Source organism: Pleurodeles waltl, chromosome 3_1 (assembly GCF_031143425.1).
Source record: "Pleurodeles waltl isolate 20211129_DDA chromosome 3_1, aPleWal1.hap1.20221129, whole genome shotgun sequence".
In the NCBI taxonomy this organism is placed as follows: domain Eukaryota; kingdom Metazoa; phylum Chordata; class Amphibia; order Caudata; family Salamandridae; genus Pleurodeles; species Pleurodeles waltl.
The window spans coordinates 1,958,527,673-1,958,547,449 of record NC_090440.1 but is presented as its reverse complement, the minus strand read 5'-3'; the positions used below and the strand labels follow the sequence as shown (position 1 = coordinate 1,958,547,449).

Here is a 19,777-nt window from a genome sequence, read left to right as displayed (position 1 = left end):
TAATATCTTGACAGAAGTGCTACAAGATGGAATCTCCACATCCAAACCCCTACTCCTGTTTAATGATGTACTTAGACGCTCCTTTGGGTACCTGCTCCAAACCCAGCACAGGGACTCACGGTTCCTCACACGACACCCTACCCCTGAGAGATTGGTGGTCCAATCCTCAACTTCACAAGGTGTTTTATCTGCCACTCCCCGGATAGGGAATCCAAGAGGCTGGACTAATTTGGGAAGAAGATGTTTTCCTCCGCCATCCTGGCATTGAAGTCCATGAATACTGCATGCCTTTGGGCAGCTATTCCCACCCTCTGTGCCACGGGTCCCAGAGGGGGCCTGGGCAGTACTTTCTCAGGTTATTGCCGATGGGCGAGACGCAGCGAAGTTCACAGTTTCTTGCAGACTTCACACAACCGACTTGCTAGGCAGAGCAGTTTCCACGTCAGTGGCCTTCAGGCACCATGCCTGGCTGAGAACATCTAGCTTCTCACGGGATGTCCAAGCTTTTCTTATAGACATGCCCTTTGATGGCACTGTCTCTTCAGAGACTAGGCAGATTTGGTGCTTTAGCGCTTTAAGGACTCTTGTGCTACGACCAGGTCCTTGGGCCTCACAGCCACCCCCTGACACCCGCCGTCATCCCTCCCATTCTGCCTTTCATTCACTTCGTCGCTACTGAAGGGGCCTCCAACCACGCCAATTCCCGTCAAGCCACCGTGCTGTGCATGCTGCCCAGCCTTTGCGCGAACAAGGGCATGGTAGCCACTGATCTTGTGGATCAGGTGGCAGGCTGTCTGATCAGTCCACCCCATCCCACCCAGCCTCTGCACCAGCTGCTAAACCCTCTTAGTCTGCCTCTGTATCACCATGGACACCCAGTTGGTGGCAGGATTCGCCATCACCTGCCCCACTGGCAGTCCATAACTTTGGACATGTGGGTTTCACAGATTGTCCGAAGGGGCTACTCCCTCCCATTCGAGATTACTCCTCCCTCCATGTCACCTTCTCATAACCAGGTGACAGAGGATCATCTGTCTCTTCTCCACGAGGAAGTCACTGCTCCCTTGGCCAACCAAGTCATAGAGAGGGTTCCAGTGCCATAAGTAGGCAGAATGAGAAGTTCAGAATGCTCATGTTGGCTCAGGTCTTGTCTGCCCTGCACACTTGAGACTGAATGATAGCGCTGGACTTGCAGGGTGCTTCTTTCCATATCCCCGTCCTGCCTGCCCACAGACTTTACCTGCGTTTCACGTTAGGCCACAAGCACTTTCAGTTCACTATGCTTTGCTTTGGCCTCACTAGCAGCCCTCAGGTGGTGGTTGCAGCACATCTGCGGAGATCGGGGGAGTGGGGTGTCAGTCTTCCCCTATCTCGACAACTGGCTGTTAAAGATGAGTTCTCCCCAGGCTGTCGTCTACCACTTCCAGAGTACAGCAAACCTTCTGCATTCGCTGTGGTTCAAAATAAACATGCTGCAGTCACACATGACTCCCTCTCAGACACTCCCTTTCATCGGAGATGTTCTGGACACAGTACCGTTTCGGACCTATCCTAACGAGCAGCGAGCCCAGGATATTCAGGCTATGATACTGATGTTTTAGCCTCTATCCTGGATTTCGGTGAGAATGACTCTGAGGATGTTCGGACTCATGGCCTCCTGCATCATGCTAGTGACACATGCTAGATGGCACTTGCAGACTCTGCAGTTGGACCTGAAGTTTCAGTGGGTGCAACATCAGGGGAATCTCCGACCGACATGGTCTAAATCTCAGAGGGAACTGCAAAAAATAAGCAGTGGTAGTTAACGAACGGCGATTGGGTCAGAGGCACACTCCTCTCCCTTCCCCAACCAGATCTGACAGTAGTGACAGGTGCGTCGCTCCTGGGATAAGGCAGCCACTGGAAATAGGTGGAGATCAGAGGACTCCGTTCTCCGAAGGTGGTGGTGCAAGGTCTCTTTCTCAAGTGGGGAGAGCCTTGGTTAGATCTGTTCGCCTCCGCAGAGAACACGCAATGTCAGCTGTTTCGCACATTGGAGTTTCCAAGGCGGCACTCGCTCGGAAACGCTTTACATCTCGAGTGGAGCTCCGGCCTCCTTTATGCCTTCCCGCCTATCCCTCTTCTGCCCAGAGTTTTCAAGAAAATTAAGTTGACCGGGCCCAAGTTATCTTGGTGGCTCCAGACTGTGCTCGAAGAGTGTTGTATCTTCGTAGTCTTTAAAAGAAACTGACGTCACTGCGCGAGGGTGGTGTCTATGTACTACTCCCGACATCATCACGGCGACCACGACGCCTACGACTCCTGCGGAGTCGACCAACGCCACCTACCAATGCGCAAGGGTATTGCTCAAAGAAAAATCTGCGGATCCAGTCTGACGCCTGGGGAAAATTTTTAAAGTAAGGAATCTGCAACTAGAATATGTCTCTACCAGATATTCCGTTACCGAAGGTAAGTAACTTGTACATCACGAATGGTGTCTCAACCAGAGGTAGCTCAAAGTACTCTTTAAGCTGTAGGAAGAGCCTTGGTTAGATCTGTTCACCTCTGCCGAAAATGCGCAATATCAGCTATTTTGCGCACTGGAGTTTCCAAGGGGGCTGTTGCTCAGAAATGCTTTTCGTGTTAAGTAGAACTCAGGCCTCCTGTACACCTTTCCGCCTATACAACTTCATCTCAGAGTTCTCAAAACTGGGCACTGAGACTCTGGTACCCTGAGCTAAAGAGCATGTCCAATGATCCTTTGTTTACACTGCCCTTTCGAGAGGATCTTCTGTTGCAACAGCAGGGAAGGGTTCTTCACCCAAACCTGTCCATTTTCCGCCCTCTTGTATGGCGATTGAGCAGCAACAGTTGACAACTTTTTGACCTTCCTTCCACAATTTGTTACGTTATCTTGGCAACCAGGTGACCCTCCACCGGTATACGCCTGCTGTTGGAAGAAATGTATGGCATGGTGTACAGAAAAATCTTTAGATCCCCCTTTCTGCCCCTCTCTCTGACGTTTTACTTTTCATTCTTTCCCTTGCCCAACAGGGCTCTGCCGTGGGCACACTTATGGGCTATTTATCTGCCTTTTCTACTTTCTTGAGGTTGCCTGATCAACCGTCCTTGTTTGTCTCCCATTGTACATAGGTTCCTCCTTACTCATATGCTCCCTCCCTCTCCATTCATTATGCCCCAGTGGGATCTTAATTTGGTTCTGACTTTATTGATATGTACTCCTTTCAAGGCATGCCCCCCGGCAATTGTCCGCTGAGGCTTCTCACATTGTAAACAGCCTTCTGTGTGGCAATTACATCTGCGCACAGAGTGAGTGAGCTGCAGGCCTTATCATCCAAGCTACCCTACCTCTTATATATCCTGACAAAGTGGTGCTTCACGCATCGGTCTCTTTTTTGCTGAAAGCGGTTACATGTTTTCGTATAGGCCAATCTCTCACCCTACCTACTTTTTACGCACCCCCATATCCTTCTACGTAAGATGAGACTCCTGGATCCAAAAAGAACATTGTCGTTCTACCTTAATCATACCCATGGGTTACCAGTTGATTGCCAACTATTCGTGTGATATTTGGGTGCGAAGAAAGGTCAGGCAGTGCAGAAATGTACCATCTTTTGTTGGGCCATGCGCTGCATTAAGATCTGCTACGCACTTGCCAAGAAGCAACCTCCTGAAGGTTTGGATGCTCATTCCACCAGAGCTAAAGCTGCGCCCACTGCGTTAACACGTGAATTTACGGTCCTGGACATCTGCCAGACGGACATGCAACGTGAGCATCTCTACACATGTTTACCAAACATTACTGTCTGGATACTTGGGTCTGTTGGGAGTCCTGCAGGACTTTCTCATTTAAAATTGGTTCCCAGACCATGCTCCAGGGATGGTATTGCTTGCCTATCTATTCATAGGGTAAGGAAACTGCAGCTAGAAGTCTATGTCAGATGAACAAGTTACTTACCTTGGGTAGTGCCTTATCTGGTAGAGACTATATCTAACTGCAGATTCCTTATAGACCTGCCCATCCTCCCCACTCTGCAAACGGATTTCTAGGGACTGGGACTTCATTTTCAGAGTCCTTGTTTTACCACTCCAGTGGCCACTGTTCTTCATGGCTCTGCGCTTCTGGCATGGGAAAGTCGTGAAAAGAAACTGACGTTGGCATTCCTGGGTGGCGCAACATCCATGCTGGCGTGCACACCGTTGACGACTGACACAGATCCAATCAACGCCACTTACCCGCACGCAGGGGTACTTCTCACGAAAAATCTTCCAGGTCCAGTGTGACGTCTGGGGAGAATACACAGGTAAGGAATCTACAGCTAGATATAGTCTCAACCACGTATAGGGTTACCAAAGGTAAGTAACCTGTCCATCAACACCACATGCAGATCACTATAGATCTGTTTCACCAACTAGGGTTCTCCATCACTGCCACCAAGTTACATCTCCAACCCTTGTAGATGCAGCCATACCTAGGATCTATTCTCAGTGCATAAATGGGACTAGCCTGTCCCAAGCAAGCAATATTTTAGTCTTTTCAGACACTCATCCCCGTGTTTCAACTAAATCAGCAGCTTACAGTCAGGACAGTCATACGTCTCTTAGGCATGATGGCCTCCTCCATTGTCATAGCACCTCATGCAAGACTACATGTGCTTTCATTGCAGGATTGTTTAGCTGAACAGTGCTCTCAAACAGAAAGTCATCGGGACGATCTAGTGTTGATCGGCTGCACTCATCACTTTTTGCAATGGTGTAACTCCAATAACCTGTTGCAAGGACGTTCTTTCCTCAAACCTGTTTTGCACGCCATTGTTACAACGGATGCATCACTCACAAGGTGGGGTGCCCACATTTAGGATCTCACAGTATAGGGCCTGTGGGACACCAGGTACTTTGGTCACCTTATCAACTTCCTAGAGCTTCTAGCTGTTCACCTAGCATTGAAAGCATTCCTACCTCATCTGATCCGCAAGGTTGTTATAGTCCGGACAGACGATATAACAGCAATGTATTACCTACAGGAGCAGGAGGGGGGACACGCTATTCACAACTGTCTCAGCTATCTCAGGCCGTTTGGCGTTGGGCTTTCCAAAATAACATCCACCTATTAGTGAAGTACCTTCCAGGAATGGACAATGATTTTACCGACCTCCTCAGCAGGATGCGGCAACAAGTCCACAAGTGTGAAATCCACCTCCAGGTATTCATCCGTTACATTCTCAAATTGTGGTTTCCTCAGATCTGTTTGCATCTGCACAGAACGCCAAATGCCCAAACTTCGCCTCCAGGTTTCCACACACACTATTGATTAATTAGTCAGGGACATTTGCCTATGCTTTTCCTCCTCTTCTCCCATTTGTGATTCAGAGGTTCAGGCAAACATCTCTCGTATTTATGCTGGTAGCTCCCACATGAACTCGTCAGCCATGGTTCACAATTCTTTTCAGCCTTTCTCTAGTTCTCCTACGAGAAGCTCCACAACGGGCAGGACCTTCTCACACAGAATCACGGAGAAATCAGGCATCCAGGTCCCTCAACCTGGTGATTTGGCTCCTGAAGTTATAGAATTTGAATATCTGAATCTTCCTCCTGAGTGCATGGCCTTTCCCAAGGAACCCTGTAGACATACCACTCTGGCATGCTACGCAGACAAATGTAAGATGCTTGTCTGCTATTGTCACCCCAAACAATTTGGCCCTCTTAAGCCTTCAGTACAAAACATTGTCTGTTACCTGCTTAATTTACAGGTCTCAGGCCTAGCCCTCACTTCCATGCGGTTACATCTGGCCACAGTAGCTGCCAATTTTCAAAATAGGCAACATAGTTCTTTCTTCAGAATACCTGTAATTGAGCCCTTCATGGAAGGTTTCAGAAGAGTGATTTCACTACGGGTCCCACCTGCACCCTCGTGAGATCTTAACATTGTCTTCACACGACTCATGGACCCTCCATTTGAGCCCCTTCACACTTTCCCCCTTTAATTTCTGTCTTGGAAGGTGGCATTTCAATTGCTATTATCTCACTCAGGCATCTTAGTGAGCTTCAGGAGTTAATCTTGGAAGAACCCTTCTTCCAACTCCATAGAGACAGGATTGCCTGCTGCACCAACCCCATATTCCTTCCAAAAGGTAGTCTCTCCCTTCCATCTCAGTCATTCAAGCTACCTGTCTTTTTTCCATAACCAAACTCCGTTGCGGAATGGGCTCTCCGTACTGTAGATATCAAAAGAGCCCCCACGTACTACATCGATAGGACAAAAACATTTGGAAGGACTCAACAACTCTGTTGTACTCTCCCAGTCTCATATAGGAAAGGCTATATGCAAATTAGGCATTTCTAGATGGATAGTTGAAGGCATTCAAACATGTTATGCTAAAATAATTTTACTTGCTCCTCCTAGAGCACACTCTTCTGAAAGAAATGAGCATCTATGGCCTACCTGATGAACATCCCAATCGCTGATATTTGTTAAGCAGTTACCTGGTCTACACCAGACACTTTCACTAAACACTACTTTGTGGATGTTCTAGCACACCAACAGGCTAATGTGGTCAGGCAGTGCTACATACAGTTTTCCAAACTGCAGCACCCACAGGTTAACCACCGCTTTTGTGGTGGACTGATTTACAGTCTATGCACAGCATGTTTATTTACACCCACACATGCCTCAAACGGAAAATGCTATCCATATGGTTGTGGCATGTAGTGCTGTAGATCCACATGCACCCACCATTCTCCCCAGACACATGTGGCGTAGCAGTTTCTCTTCTTATATATTTTTTCTTATGTACATGGACATCTCTTAACTTACCCCTTCATTTAGTACTCCATCCTCACCCATCTTGCAGGAAAACAATGCCCATGTACATTATCACCTAGAGGAGAAGTCACTCTACATCATGACTCGAAAGACACTTGCACACATCTGGACCCAACATTAGATGGTAGGAGTATGCACAACATTTTAATCTACAACACTGCATGCCACAAATGCTTACAGGGCAAGTACCATTTTCCATTCTGGTGTATTCCCTGTGTATTTCTCACCTACCACCTGCCTTCCCACTCTGTCAGGTGGTTACTATACTGCTTTGGGGGACTGAAGTTGGTTTTGTGCATTACATTCCTTTAAGGTTGTCTGGCTCATGTCTGCCTCTTAGGGTGTGGAGAGAAAAAGGATGATAAGTAGCATTGGAGTGCTAGGTGGCACCCTGTATAATAGCTTTTTGGTGTTCCAGCTGGGAATTGCTGGAGCTGACTTGGAGACATTGCACCACTTACTAACTTAGCTCAAGTCAATATGAAATGTGCACTAAGAAGCTCCACTTTAGGAAGTATGAGATCAGGGTCCAGGTGTGTCAAGTCACTGTAGATCATTCTCTGCCTAGAGTGGCGCACCAGCTTACATCAACAGTCCTTGGCAGTTGGAAAACAGCTCACTGGGAATCTAAATCTCAGACAGTTAGATTTCCCAATTAGTCACTTTGCCATAGCTTCACCTATTCAATGCAGCTTCTAGGAAGAGAAAACCGTTCCAGAATGCGCTGCAAGGTATCATGACATCAGGCAGGTTTAATTTGTTAGTGAAACTTTGTTGTGTGCTCCCGGGGAGCAAAAAAAAAAAACAAGATGATGAAATGCAGGTTTGGATATTATGTTTCATTGTCAACAGCAGCAAGCCACCATTCATATTTGTGAGCATTCATGTTCAGTGAGCCACATTTGCCACAGTTCACTGGACTTCATATATGAGTAGGCAAGTAGGAATCACCAAAGGTTGCATTTACTGCACCTCCAAAATTATACACTATTATCACCACTCAGAACAAGGACCAGGAGGTCAATGGCGACTACCCTCTTAACCCCCCAGGGTGGACTAATTCAAGGTCGACCTAATCTTGGGACACAACGGTGTCACAAGGTGCACCTTATCTGTTCCTTGGGTTCCACTTGGACAGGGAGGGCAGCAATAAGAATGTGCAAAAGGAGCTACAATAGAAATTGGAAAGCGATCATGAGACTCTCAAACTGTGCCAGAATACAGTGGAACCCTCAGGAGAAAGGAGCTTTCAGGAGGAACAATGATATGGGGATGAAACAGTTGGTCAAATATCGAGAGACGTTTGTATTTATTCTGTGCATACACCGATAAGCCTGAGTAATCATCTAGTCACCTCTTGCCCTTTTGTATTGATACAGCATTCTTGCATATTGCTGTTTTTGTCATGACTGAGGATTTGCAAACAATAGCTGGTGTGTCAAATACACTACCTGAATTTCAGCTGGATTTCTTCCGCTCTAGCTGGAGGTCTAATGGATATTTGCGTATTGCATAAACAAATTAACAATTATGTTTCTTATGTGTAAGATTGGACTGGAATTTAATTAGAGGCGTCATTGTTCACACAGTGTTGTAACTGCATTCGTAATCCCATACCTGCAACTGCTGATACTGAGGCAATGTTCTATTTACAGGATTTATCTAATTACAAGATGTTCTAATGTAGCAGATTACAAGTATACGTGTGACAAGTGAAAACTAACTGGGAATCTGTTTGCCCAACTGGTTATCACTGTAATTCCTAATTTCTGGGTTCTGGGTCATGTACCACTGTCACATTTCACCAGGTTTTGTTAGTGAAATATTCAAGAGAGAAAACATTGGTAGTGTGTTTTTTTTTTTACTACGTTACATATAATCTGATTCAACCAGTAACTTGTGTTATATTTGAATCAGTAATTACTACAAAGTCAGGATGAGATACTTATTGTACAGATTGTGCAGATTGGTTTGCTGGAATGCTGATGAGAAAAGAAGGCAGTGCGCTAAAGATAATCCATCTGTCAAACATAATCTTTGGATTGTCTGTCTTACTCTGGCAGAACAGCTTGGCTAGCAGGATTTCTTCAAATCGTTTTCTGTTGTTGCGACGTTTAGTAGAGAGCAACTATAATATTGGACAGTTGAAAAGTGTAAGTAGGACAGGACTCCCAGATGATTACAGGGGTTTTAGCTGACGTCAATATTTGTTCAGGGTGCCCCTATTCAGTGATATCAGATCTATTTCCTTGCCTCCTTTGTATATTGTTCCCAAATAGTTACTTAATTGTTAAAACTTTTGCTTTCACATTTTCTTTTCAGGACATCAAGCACATCTTGCTGCCACAGCCGCAGTCAGTGCCGAAAGGGAGCGTGAGAGAGAGCGCGAGAGGGAGCGTGAGAAAGAACACGAAAGAGAGCGAGAACGTGAAAGGGACCGGGAAAGAGACCGGGAAAGGGAACGAGAACGCGAGAGAGACAGGGAAAGAGAAAGACTGACATCTGCTTCTGCAGCCTCCAGCGATCTCTACCTCCGCACAGGTAGGCCAGAGTTTTGTTTTGTGCTGCCCTGTGATAGGATACAATAATTCACCAGATCTGACGCTTGTTATGTCTGCTGTGGTGTCTTCACTCCTGAAAGTGATTTTGTAACTCCCTAGGACAGTGGTCTTTTTTTAAATCCATGCCTTACATTTACCAAGCTACATATTTTGCTTTTCTGATGGATATTTTTACCTGCATATTACCCACCTCCTGAATCTCCCCAGTTGCAGACTGCATCCAGAAAATTGATTAAGCTCTCCTATTAGGGTAAGTGATGTCCCAGATCCTACTTGACTCCATTGTCTTTTCAAATATAACATGACAAAAGCGTATATGGAGCCACCCCAAAGCTCTGACATCAGTTCCTTATTCTCATTTGCGTTCTGGTGGAATTTTGCTTACAAAATTGCATTTACAGTGGTTTAGGGAAAAATGTCAGCTAAAAAAGGGTCCGGCTCTTATACAGACTGTTCCTGTCACACTTTGGGATCCTTTTTGAAACTCTGTGATGTCTGTCTTTGAAATATTGATCCCGTGAATGCCTCCAGATCTGCTTAAGGTCGTAGATTTATGCTTTCGACAGGTAGCTATCAAAGATAGAGAGGGAATGTTTTTTTTTTTTTTTTCTTCATCATGAGATCACGACAAGCATTGGATTTGTCACTGCTTCTCTTTTAGTTATTGCTACAGATAGAGAAAAGGCTTTGCCCGCTGTGCAGTCATCCCACACCAAAATTAAAAAGTACTGAATGGAAACTGCTTGTCATCCTCAGCGTTGCTCTGAGTCACGGTACAGGTCGCCTGGTTGCTGGGCCTGTTACCCTACTTCCACCTAGAATTTCTCGTTGGATCAACATCTTGTTCTGGAGGATATAAATGTGTGGAAGGACTTTCTGGTGCTGGTAGACCTTTTCCTGCTTTTTCAGCTCCTGACACTGACCCCACTCAAGTGGTGACTTTCTTTGAGGACTTGCTGGCTGTGTTCTGTATTCTTGTGACATTCTGTAGTGCACATTTTTTCCCCAAGGCACCTGCGGTATCTTCATCTGTACCACTTCACTTTCCTGGCACCAGTCTACCACTTTGATGTTCCTGTTACTATCCTGACCCTGACAACCTCTTGTTTGCTGCCAGATGCCTTAACGTTTTTTCTGACAATGTATCCATTGCATAGTTTTAAGTTTTAAGTTTATTTATGGTTTATTCTTATATACCAGAAAAGGTATGCAAACCACTCACCCACCTTAGGTGTCAAGCTTCATCAACTGGATGCTCTTTCACCACAGTTTTTTGTTCTGCAGGAGTCTCTCCTTGACCTCTTTAGTAAGGCAGTTTTATGTTTAGTATGAGCTGTTTGAGGGTAAACAAGTGGAATAAAATATAGAGTCAACTCACATACCAGCTGAGTTCTGGATGGAACCTACGCCCCCCCCCCCCCCTCCCACCTTTTTCTGTCTGGTTTTTAGATGCAACTTTGATTAAAGCGCACTGGGTTCCTGCTAACCAGGTCCCCAGTGCCAGTGTTCCTTACCCAAAAGAAGACACCTGGTCAGTTGATCCCCAAGTGACCAGGCCCTTTAGCACCTTTGTAAGTCCCTAGTAAATAGTACCACTGGTACCTAGGGCATGGACATTGAAGAGGGCCCCTTAGTGCTGTAGCACAACGTGTGCCACTCTGAGGGACCCAGCACAAAACTTACGCAGACTGAGTGACAAGGTTCTCCCAAACTTGAAAACAAGACATGTCCCCTAAAACACTGTTTGTAATATCTGCAAGTCACCCCTACAGCAGACCTTCCAGACTTAAGGCAGGGTGCACTATATTACGAGTGAGGGCATGTATGCATGAGCAAATACACCCCTTGTAGGAAGCTAGCTCTGTATATACTATCTCAAAGTGAGAGATAGTGTGTACAGAGTCCAGGGGTTCTTCAAGAGGCTTGACAGAGGCAATAATAGATAATACTAATGCTCTATTTGTGGTAGTGTGGTCGAGCAGTTGGGCTTATCAGAGGGTAGTGTTAAGCATTTGTTGTGCACACACAATAAATGGGAACACACTCTCGGACAACTCCTGGGGGAGGTAAGTACAGGTTAGTTTTTGAGGTAAGTAAAGCGCTTACAAGTTCAGTCTCCGGGGCATAAGCAGCCCACCGTTGGGGGTTCAAGTTAACCCCAAACACCCAGCACCAGCAACACAGGGCCGGTCAGGTGCGGAGGTCAAATAGGGCCCAAATAAGATAGGTTCATATGGAGACTAGGGGTGCTCCGGTTCCAGTCTGCTAGCAGGTATGTACCTGCGTCCTCGGGGAGCAGACCAGGGTTTTTTTTTTAGAGCACTGGAGGGGGGTCCCAAACAGGCACACAAAATACACCCTCAGTGGCACAGGGGTGGCCGGGTGCAGTGTGCAAACAAGGCGTCTGGTTTTGTATTGAAATCAGTGGAGGGACCCGGGGGTCACCCTGATGATGCATGCAGGGCATAGGGGGGCTTCTCGGGCCAGCCACCGACTGGGCAAAGGTGATGGCCGCCTGCTGGTCACCACTGCACTGGTAGTTGATTCCTCTCGGGCCTCTCGGGCCTGGGGGCTGCGGGTGCATTGCTTCTTCTAGGCGCCGGGTTCGTTGTTACCGGGCAGTCGCGGACAGGCGGTCCTCTGGATTCTCTCTGCCGGCGTCATTGTGGGGGTGCAGGGAGGTCAGCTGAGGGTGGACACTTCATTGGAGTCGCCTGGGGGTCCTCTCTGCAGTGTTGGTTTCTCAGGATACGGGTCGGGGGCGTCGGGTACAGAGTGGTGGAGACTCACGCTTCTGGAGTGCGGCTGGAGTCCCTTTAAAGATGGTTTCTTCTTTGTAGATTAGACCGAGCCACTGTCCACAGGAGTTTCTTGGTCCTTTGGGTTGTAGGGCAGTCCTCTGAGTTGGCAGAGGTTGCTGGTCCCACTGAATGTGTCGCTGTTGCAGGCTCTTTGAGTCTGGAGACAGGCCGGTAGGGCTGGGGCCAAGTCAGTTTTCTCTGTCATCTCTGTAGGGCTTTCAGGTCAACAGTCCTTCTCCTTTAGGTTGTCAGAAATCTGTTTTCCTGGGTTCAGGGTCGCCCCTAAATACTCAATTTATGGGTGTATTTAGGGCAGTAGCCAATGGCTACTCTCCCTGAGGGTGGCTACACCCTCCTTGTGCCTCCTCCCTGTGGGGAGGGGGGCACATCCCTGATCCTATTGGGGGAAATCCTCCAAAGTAAGATGGAGGATTTTCTAAGTCAGAGGTCACCTCAGCTCAGGACACCTTAGGGGCTGTCCTGGCTGGAAGGGGACTCCTTGTTTTTCTCATTATCTCCTCCGGACTAACTGCCAAATGTCAGGGCTGTGTCCTGGGGGGCGGGCATCTCCACTAGCTGGAGTGCCCTGGGGTGCTGTAACACCAGGCTTGAGCCTTTGAGGCTTACTGGCAGGTGTTACAGTTCCTGCTGGGGAGGTGTGAAGCACCTCCACCCAGTACCGGCTTTGTTCCTGGTCACAGTGTGCACAAAGGCACTCAACCCAGGTGGCCAGAAACCTGTCTGGATGTGGCAGGCTGGCAGAAACTGGTCACCCTAGCACTAGTAGTTGGGCTGGGATGCAGGGGGCATCTATAAGATGACCTCTGTGTGTATTTCTCAATAAATCCCACAGTGGCATCACTGTGGATTTATTATGCTGAGAAGTTTGATACCAAACTCACCAGTATTCTAAGAATGGACTTAGACACTGTAGGGGTGTGACAATTGTAGAAACAATGGTACATTTTTAGTGAAAGAACATAGGTGCTGGGTCCTGGTTAGCAGGGTCCCAGCACACTTCAGTCAAGTCGGCATCAATATCGGGCAAAACGTGGCGGGGTATCTGCAACAAGGAGCCATTTTCCTACACCCCTTTTATGTCTTTGTTGATTCTTAGACATAGTAAGTGTGCAGGGAAGCCATTCTAAATACATGTGCTGAACACTGGCCAACACGAGTTTCCCAGCTACATGATTGCTTCTCTGACCATAGGGATGTTTGGTATCAAACATCTCATATTACTAAACCCTCTCTGATTCCAGTTTTGGATTTATTAATGCATACTTCCAGAGGGCACCTTAGAGATGCCCCTGAAAAACATTCCGACTGCTAGTGTGCTGATTGACTCGCCTCAACCAGTCAAGCCACCATGAAATGCTTATGACCTCCTGAGGTGAGAGCCTACGCTCTCGGAGGCCAGGAACAAAGCCTGCTCTGGGCAGAGGTGTTGACTGCTTCTCTCTGTAGGATGGGTGTTCCGGTTCCAGATGGTGGAGATGACCACCCACCTGTCCTGACCCCACTTCTTGCCGGCAAGGCAGGCGGAAAATTTAGTAATGTGCCCACATGATGCCAGTCCCTCCCCTAAGGTGGAATAGCTGATGTGGACACTACTTTTCAAAGTCTTCCATTTTGTTTTGGACTGAATTAGCATCCTAGGGTCGTGGCTATGCTTACTTCCCGCCGAAAGTGATCATATAGAGGGTGTAGTCAACCTTCAGTTAGGCAACCAATTGGCTACCACCTGTTGCTCCCTGTATCACCCCTAATTTCAGTATTTAGGTATTACCCCTAAACCCAAGAACTCAGATTTTACAAATCAAGAGAAGGACCAAGAAGCGTCACTGCCTGGCGGGAACAGTAGAAGAGCTAAGAACAGCTCTGTGCGCCATGTCCCCTAAACGCTGCATGCAATATATGCAAGTCACCCTTCTAGCAGGCCTTACAGCCCTAAGGTAGGGTGCGTTATATTACATGTGAGGGCATATCTGTACGAGCAGATATGCCCCTGGTATGTCCGTCGATTCTCAGACATAGTAAATGACCAGGGAAGCCATTTTAAATACATGTGCTGGACACTTGTCACTGCGAGTTTTCGAACTACACGATGGCTTCACTGAAGATAGAGATGTTTGGTATCAAACTTCTTAGATTGATAAATCCTCACTGATGCCAGTGAGGGAGGGATTTATTAATAACTGCACCCAGAGGGCACCTTAGAGGTGCCCTTAGAAATCCTGCCAGCTACTACTGTGTTAAGTGACTGGTCCTGACCAGTTCAGCCACTTTAGACACATATCAGCCGCTCCACCCTACCCCCACAGGTGAGACCCAGCGTTTTCGAGGGCCAGAGGCAAAGACCTGCACTGGACGGAGGTGTTAGCACCTCACCCCGGCAGGATGGACATTCCAGGGCTGGGAGCTTCAAAGGCATAGCCGCCTTTGTAATGCGACCCAAGTCTCGCCAGATGACTGAGATGACCAACCCTCCTGTCCTGACCCCACTTTTGGCAGCAGCACAGGCACAAAAATTAGACATATTAGGAGGTGTGCCCCTAAGGTGGACGAGCTGAAGTGTATACCACTATTCAAATTCCTCTTTCTTGTTTGGAAAGAAGAAGGGTGTAGTCAACCTAAAGGAGGGGAGCCCATTGGCTACCACCTGGCACCTGTAATGTCCTTAAATTGAGTATTTAGGTGGCACCCCAGAACTGAGATCTTGACGACCTAAGAAGCAAAAGAGAAAAAAGAGTTGCACCTGCAGAAGAGAAGAAGAAGCAGCAGCAGCTAACTTGGTACCAGCTCCACTTGCCTGCCTGCTGACCTCGATGGAATGGATAACTTGTCCTGCAATTGAGCCTCCAAGAATCCCAGGAGGGCTGCCTGCCTTCCATGAAAACTCAAAACTCCAGTGTGCAGCTGATCTGCTTTGCAACAAAGTTTCAAGAAAGGGCTCTGCAGCCTCCAGAACAGCAAAGACCGGACACCTGATGTGACCTCTGCACTCGATGTCATGTCCGAGGTGAAGCCAATCAGTGGTGCCAGCAAGGTGTAGGAAGCTGGCCTGATGTGTGATGGGCACCTAGGGTGTTATCACCTTATACCAGATCCAAGTATCCCCCGGTTAGTGAGTTGTAGGCAGTGTCTAGGAAGGCAGGGCTTTCTAGAGGTTGCTGTGGATGAGCAGCTAAGACTTATCACACATGCAAAGCTTATGTAATACCACTGTAGTCACACAGCACTCACACACATGAAAGAACCACAGTGTTACAAAAATGAAGATACTTTATTATGGTAACACAAATACTAAAATACTTTACAGGCAATACTCTACTAGCAGGTGAGTAAACACACTATTATATACACATTAGAAATCAGGAATTGGCATAGAAAGCAATAGAAAACAGTGAAATTACAGAAAATAATGGCAACCCTAGTGGGAGACCAAACCATATACTAAGTAAGTGGAATGCGAAAGTCAGTCCCCCACCCAAGGAAGTGGAATCGGTAGAGGGGAGCTGGAGGAACTAGGAACCCCAAAAGGTAAGAACCAGGGTGCCCCCCACCCCCAAGCAACCAGGAGAGAAGAGGTAAGTACCTGTTTTTTCCCCAAGCCCACAAGTAAACTTTGTAAAAGTACTGTGCAAGACCCAAATTTGATTGGAAGAAACCAAAGGTGGATCCTGACAGAAGAGGACCTGCAAAAAGAAGTCCAGTTCGAGTTGGATTGTCAGTTTGGGGCAGGAGCTCCTACCCACCCTTCTGGAGATGCAGAAGCAGGTTGACGGTGAAGACCAGGAGTCGGCTATGCAGCACACGAGCGGGAGAAGAGTTCTAGAAGTGATGCAGGCGACTGCCCACGTCGGAGGAAGAGTTGCAGTCAGTCAGTGGTGTGGAAAAATCACCAACAAGCCTCTGCAAAGGCAAGAGTTGCAGAAAAAGAGCTGCTGGGGACCAGGAAAGTCTAGGGTGACTCAATCCAAGGAGGGGAGTCCCAGGTGACCCTCAGCAGTGAGGAGAGTCAGAAGTCGAAGGCAACTCACAGGTAGCAGGTACAGGAGCTGCAGTGAAGCTCACTCAGCACACCTGGAGATGATTCGCACATTGCTGGAGGAGCAGGCAGGAGACTCTGCTTTGCAGGGAAGAGTGCTGGAAGCTGGGGCTACACTGAGCCTGAAGATCCCTTGGAAGAAGAGCCAACAAGCCTTGGTAGCTGCAAGAGTCACAGTGCACAGGGGTACTGTCCTGTAAGGAGACTCATGCGTTTACCGTCTCCCAAGTTGGACAGCTGGTAGAGAGGACCAAGGGGAACACTCCAGACCCCACCATGTGTTATGCAGGTTCCACGCAGTTCCAGGGGAGAGAGGATCCACGCAGCCGGTCGTTGTTTCAGATGATGCCTGCGGATCAGTGGAGAGACTCCTAAACTCCAAGGGAGATTCCTTCTTGCTTTTTCTGCAGGCTGAAGGCTCGTCACCCTCAGAGGATGCACAGCCAGGGAAATGTTGCAGTTGCTGGAAGGAGCCGGAGAAACAATTTTGCAAAGCAGAGTCGTTGCTGGACTTTCAGATTGTTGGTTCGTGGAGGGTCCAGTTGCAGTCCCGGTGAGTGCCTCTTCCCAAAGTGTCCAGAGGACTTGAAATGGGACGAAGATCATTTGGGGCTCCTGAAGTGGTCTAACGACCTTCCCCTCGATCGGGAAGGAAACCTCCAAGGAGTTGCACTGCATCGCCTGGCGGGCCACCAGCAGCTTTAGAGACTGTTCCCTCAAAGCTTTTGGTACCATGTCCCGGCAGCCCAATCACGACTTGGAGTCAGGATCTTTCACACAGACCGGGGGGCATCTGTCACCGACATGGCGTGGTGGTAGTCGCCACACGGCTTAAATCCTGCCTTCCACAAAGACATTCCTGGGCACACCGAAAAAAATACTTCACTTAATGTTAAGTGTTTAAAAAAACGATAGAGGGGTAGCTCTTCTCCAGATCAGTGCTAGCTGGCGCGTAATGAAAAGAATTAACATCCACACGCTAATGTAGGGCGTATGTAGGTGAGTGTGACATCACTTCCGGCAAGTACGACGCCGACGCGCGGAAACAAACAGTCACCTACTAGCATGCAAGGATGCTGTCATGAAAAATATTTCGGATCCAGTCTGACTAGGTGTAAGGAAATGCCTCCTTGGCATGGTTACCCCCTGACTTTTTGCCTTTGCTGATGCTATGTTTTGAATTGAAAGTGTGCTGAGGCCTGCTAACCAGGCCCCAGCACCAGTGTTCTTTCCCTAACCTGTACTTTTGATTCCACAATTGGCACACCCTGGCATCCAGATAAGTCCCTTGTAACTGGTACCTCTGGTACCAAGGGCCCTGATACCAGGGAAGGTCTCTAAGGGCTGCAGCATGTATTATGCCACCCTGGAGACCCCTCACTCAGCACAGACACACTGCTTACCAGCTTGTGTGTGCTAGTGAGAACAAAATGAGTAAGTCGACATGGCACTCCCCTCAGGGTGCCATGCCAGCCTCTCACTGCCTATGCAGTATAGGTAAGACACCCCTCTAGCAGGCCTTACAGCCCTAAGGCAGGGTGCACTATACCATAGGTGAGGGTACCAGTGCATGAGCACTGTGCCCCTACAGTGTCTAAGCAAAACCTTAGACATTGTAAGTGCAGGGTAGCCATAAGAGTATATGGTCTGGGAGTCTGTTTTACACGAACTCCACAGCACCATAATGGCTACACTGAAAACTGGGAAGTTTGGTATCAAACTTCTCAGCACAATAAATGCACACTGATGCCAGTGTACATTTTATTGTAAAATACACCACAGAGGGAACCTTAGAGGTGCCCCCTGAAACCTAACCGACTATCTGTGTCGGCTGACTGGTTCCAGCAGCCTGCCACACTAGAGACATGTTGCTGGCCCCATGGGGAGAGTGCCTTTGTCACTCTGAGGCCAGTAACAAAGCCTGCACTGGGTGGAGATGCTAACACCTCCCCCAGGCAGGAGCTGTAACACCTGGCGGTGAACCTCAAAGGCTCACCCCTTTGTCACAGCACAGCAGGGCACTCCAGCTTAGTGGAGTTGCCCGCCCCCTCCGGCCACGGCCCCCACTTTTGGCGGCAAGGCTGGAGGGAACAAAGAAAGCAACAAGGAGGAGTCACTGGCCAGTCAGGACAGCCCCTAAGGTGTCCTGAGCTGAAGTGACTCTAACTTTTAGAAATCCTCCATCTTGCAGATGGAGGATTCCCCCAATAGGATTAGGGATGTGACCCCCTCCCATTGGGAGGAGGCACAAAGAGGGTGTACTCACCCTCAGGGCTAGTAGCCATTGGCTACTAACCCCCCCCAGACCTAAACACGCCCTTAAATTTAGTATTTAAGGGCTCTCCCTGAACCTACAAATTAGATTCCTGCAACTACAAGAAGGACTGCTGAGCTGAAAAACCCCTGCAGAGGAAGAACAGAAGACACCAACTGCCTTGGCCCCAGACTTACCGGCCTGTCTCCTGCCTTCCAAAGAAACCTGCTCCAGCGACGCTTTCCAAGGGACCAGCGACCTCTGAATCCTCCGAGGACTGCCCTGCTTCGAAAAAGATAAGAAACTCCCGAGGACAGCGGCACTGCTCCAAAAGAACTGCAACTTTGTTACAAAGAGCAGATTTAAAGACCCCTGCAACTCCCCGCAAGAAGCGTGAGACTTGCAACACTGCACCCGGCGACCCCGACTCGACTGGTGGAGAACAACCAACTCAGGGAGGACCCTCCGGCGACTCTACGACTGTGAGTAACCAAAGTTGTCCCCCCTGAGCCCCCACAGCGACGCCTGCAGAGGGAATCCCCAGGCTCCCCCTGACCGCGACTGTCTGAACTCCATTTCCCGACGGCTGGAAAAGACCCTGCACCCGCAGCCCCCAGCCCCTAAAGAAACGAAACTTCTGTGCAGGAGTGACCCCCAGGAGGCCCTCTCCCTTGCCCAGGTGGTGGCTACCCCGAGGAGCCCCCCCCTTGCCTGCCTGCGACGCTGAAGAGATCCCTTGATCTCTCATTGACTTCCATTGAAAACCCGACGCGTGTTTGCACACTGCACCCGGCCGCCCCCGCGCTGCTGAGAGTGTACTTTCTGTGCTGACTTGTGTCCCCCCCCCCCCCCGGTGCCCTACAAAACCCCCCTGGTCTGCCCTCCGAAGACGCGGGTACTTACCTGCTGGCAGACTGGAACCGGGGCACCCCCTTCTCTCCATTGAAGCCTATGTGTTTTGGGCACCTCTTTGACCTTTGCACCTGACCGGCCCTGAGCTGCTGGTGTGATAACTTTGGGGTTGCTCTGAACCCCCAACGGTGGGCTACCTTGGACCAAAAACTGAAACCTGTAAGTGACTTACTTACCTGTGAAAACTAACAATAACTTACCTCCCCCAGGAACTGTGAAAATTGCACTGTGTCCACTTTTAAAACAGCTTATTGTGTTTTATGTGAAAAGTATACATGCTAAAGTAATGATTCAAAGTTCCTAGAGTACTTGCCTGCAATACCTTTCAAAAGGGCTATTACATGTAAAATTTGAACCTGTGGTTCTTAAAATAAA

The 19,777-nt window shown here is 48.4% G+C and overlaps 1 protein-coding gene across 16 annotated transcripts in view; it reads left to right on the top strand.

The window, feature by feature from the left end:
• Window positions 1-19,777, top strand: part of NCOR1 (nuclear receptor corepressor 1) — a 1,251,773-nt gene that overhangs the window by 974,276 nt on the left and 257,720 nt on the right. For all 16 annotated transcript variants that reach the window (XM_069226323.1, XM_069226317.1, XM_069226319.1 and 13 more), the window contains one exon: window positions 9,146-9,364. In XM_069226323.1, the coding sequence (XP_069082424.1) occupies window positions 9,146-9,364 (219 nt within the window). The remainder of the gene's footprint in view (window positions 1-9,145; window positions 9,365-19,777) is intronic.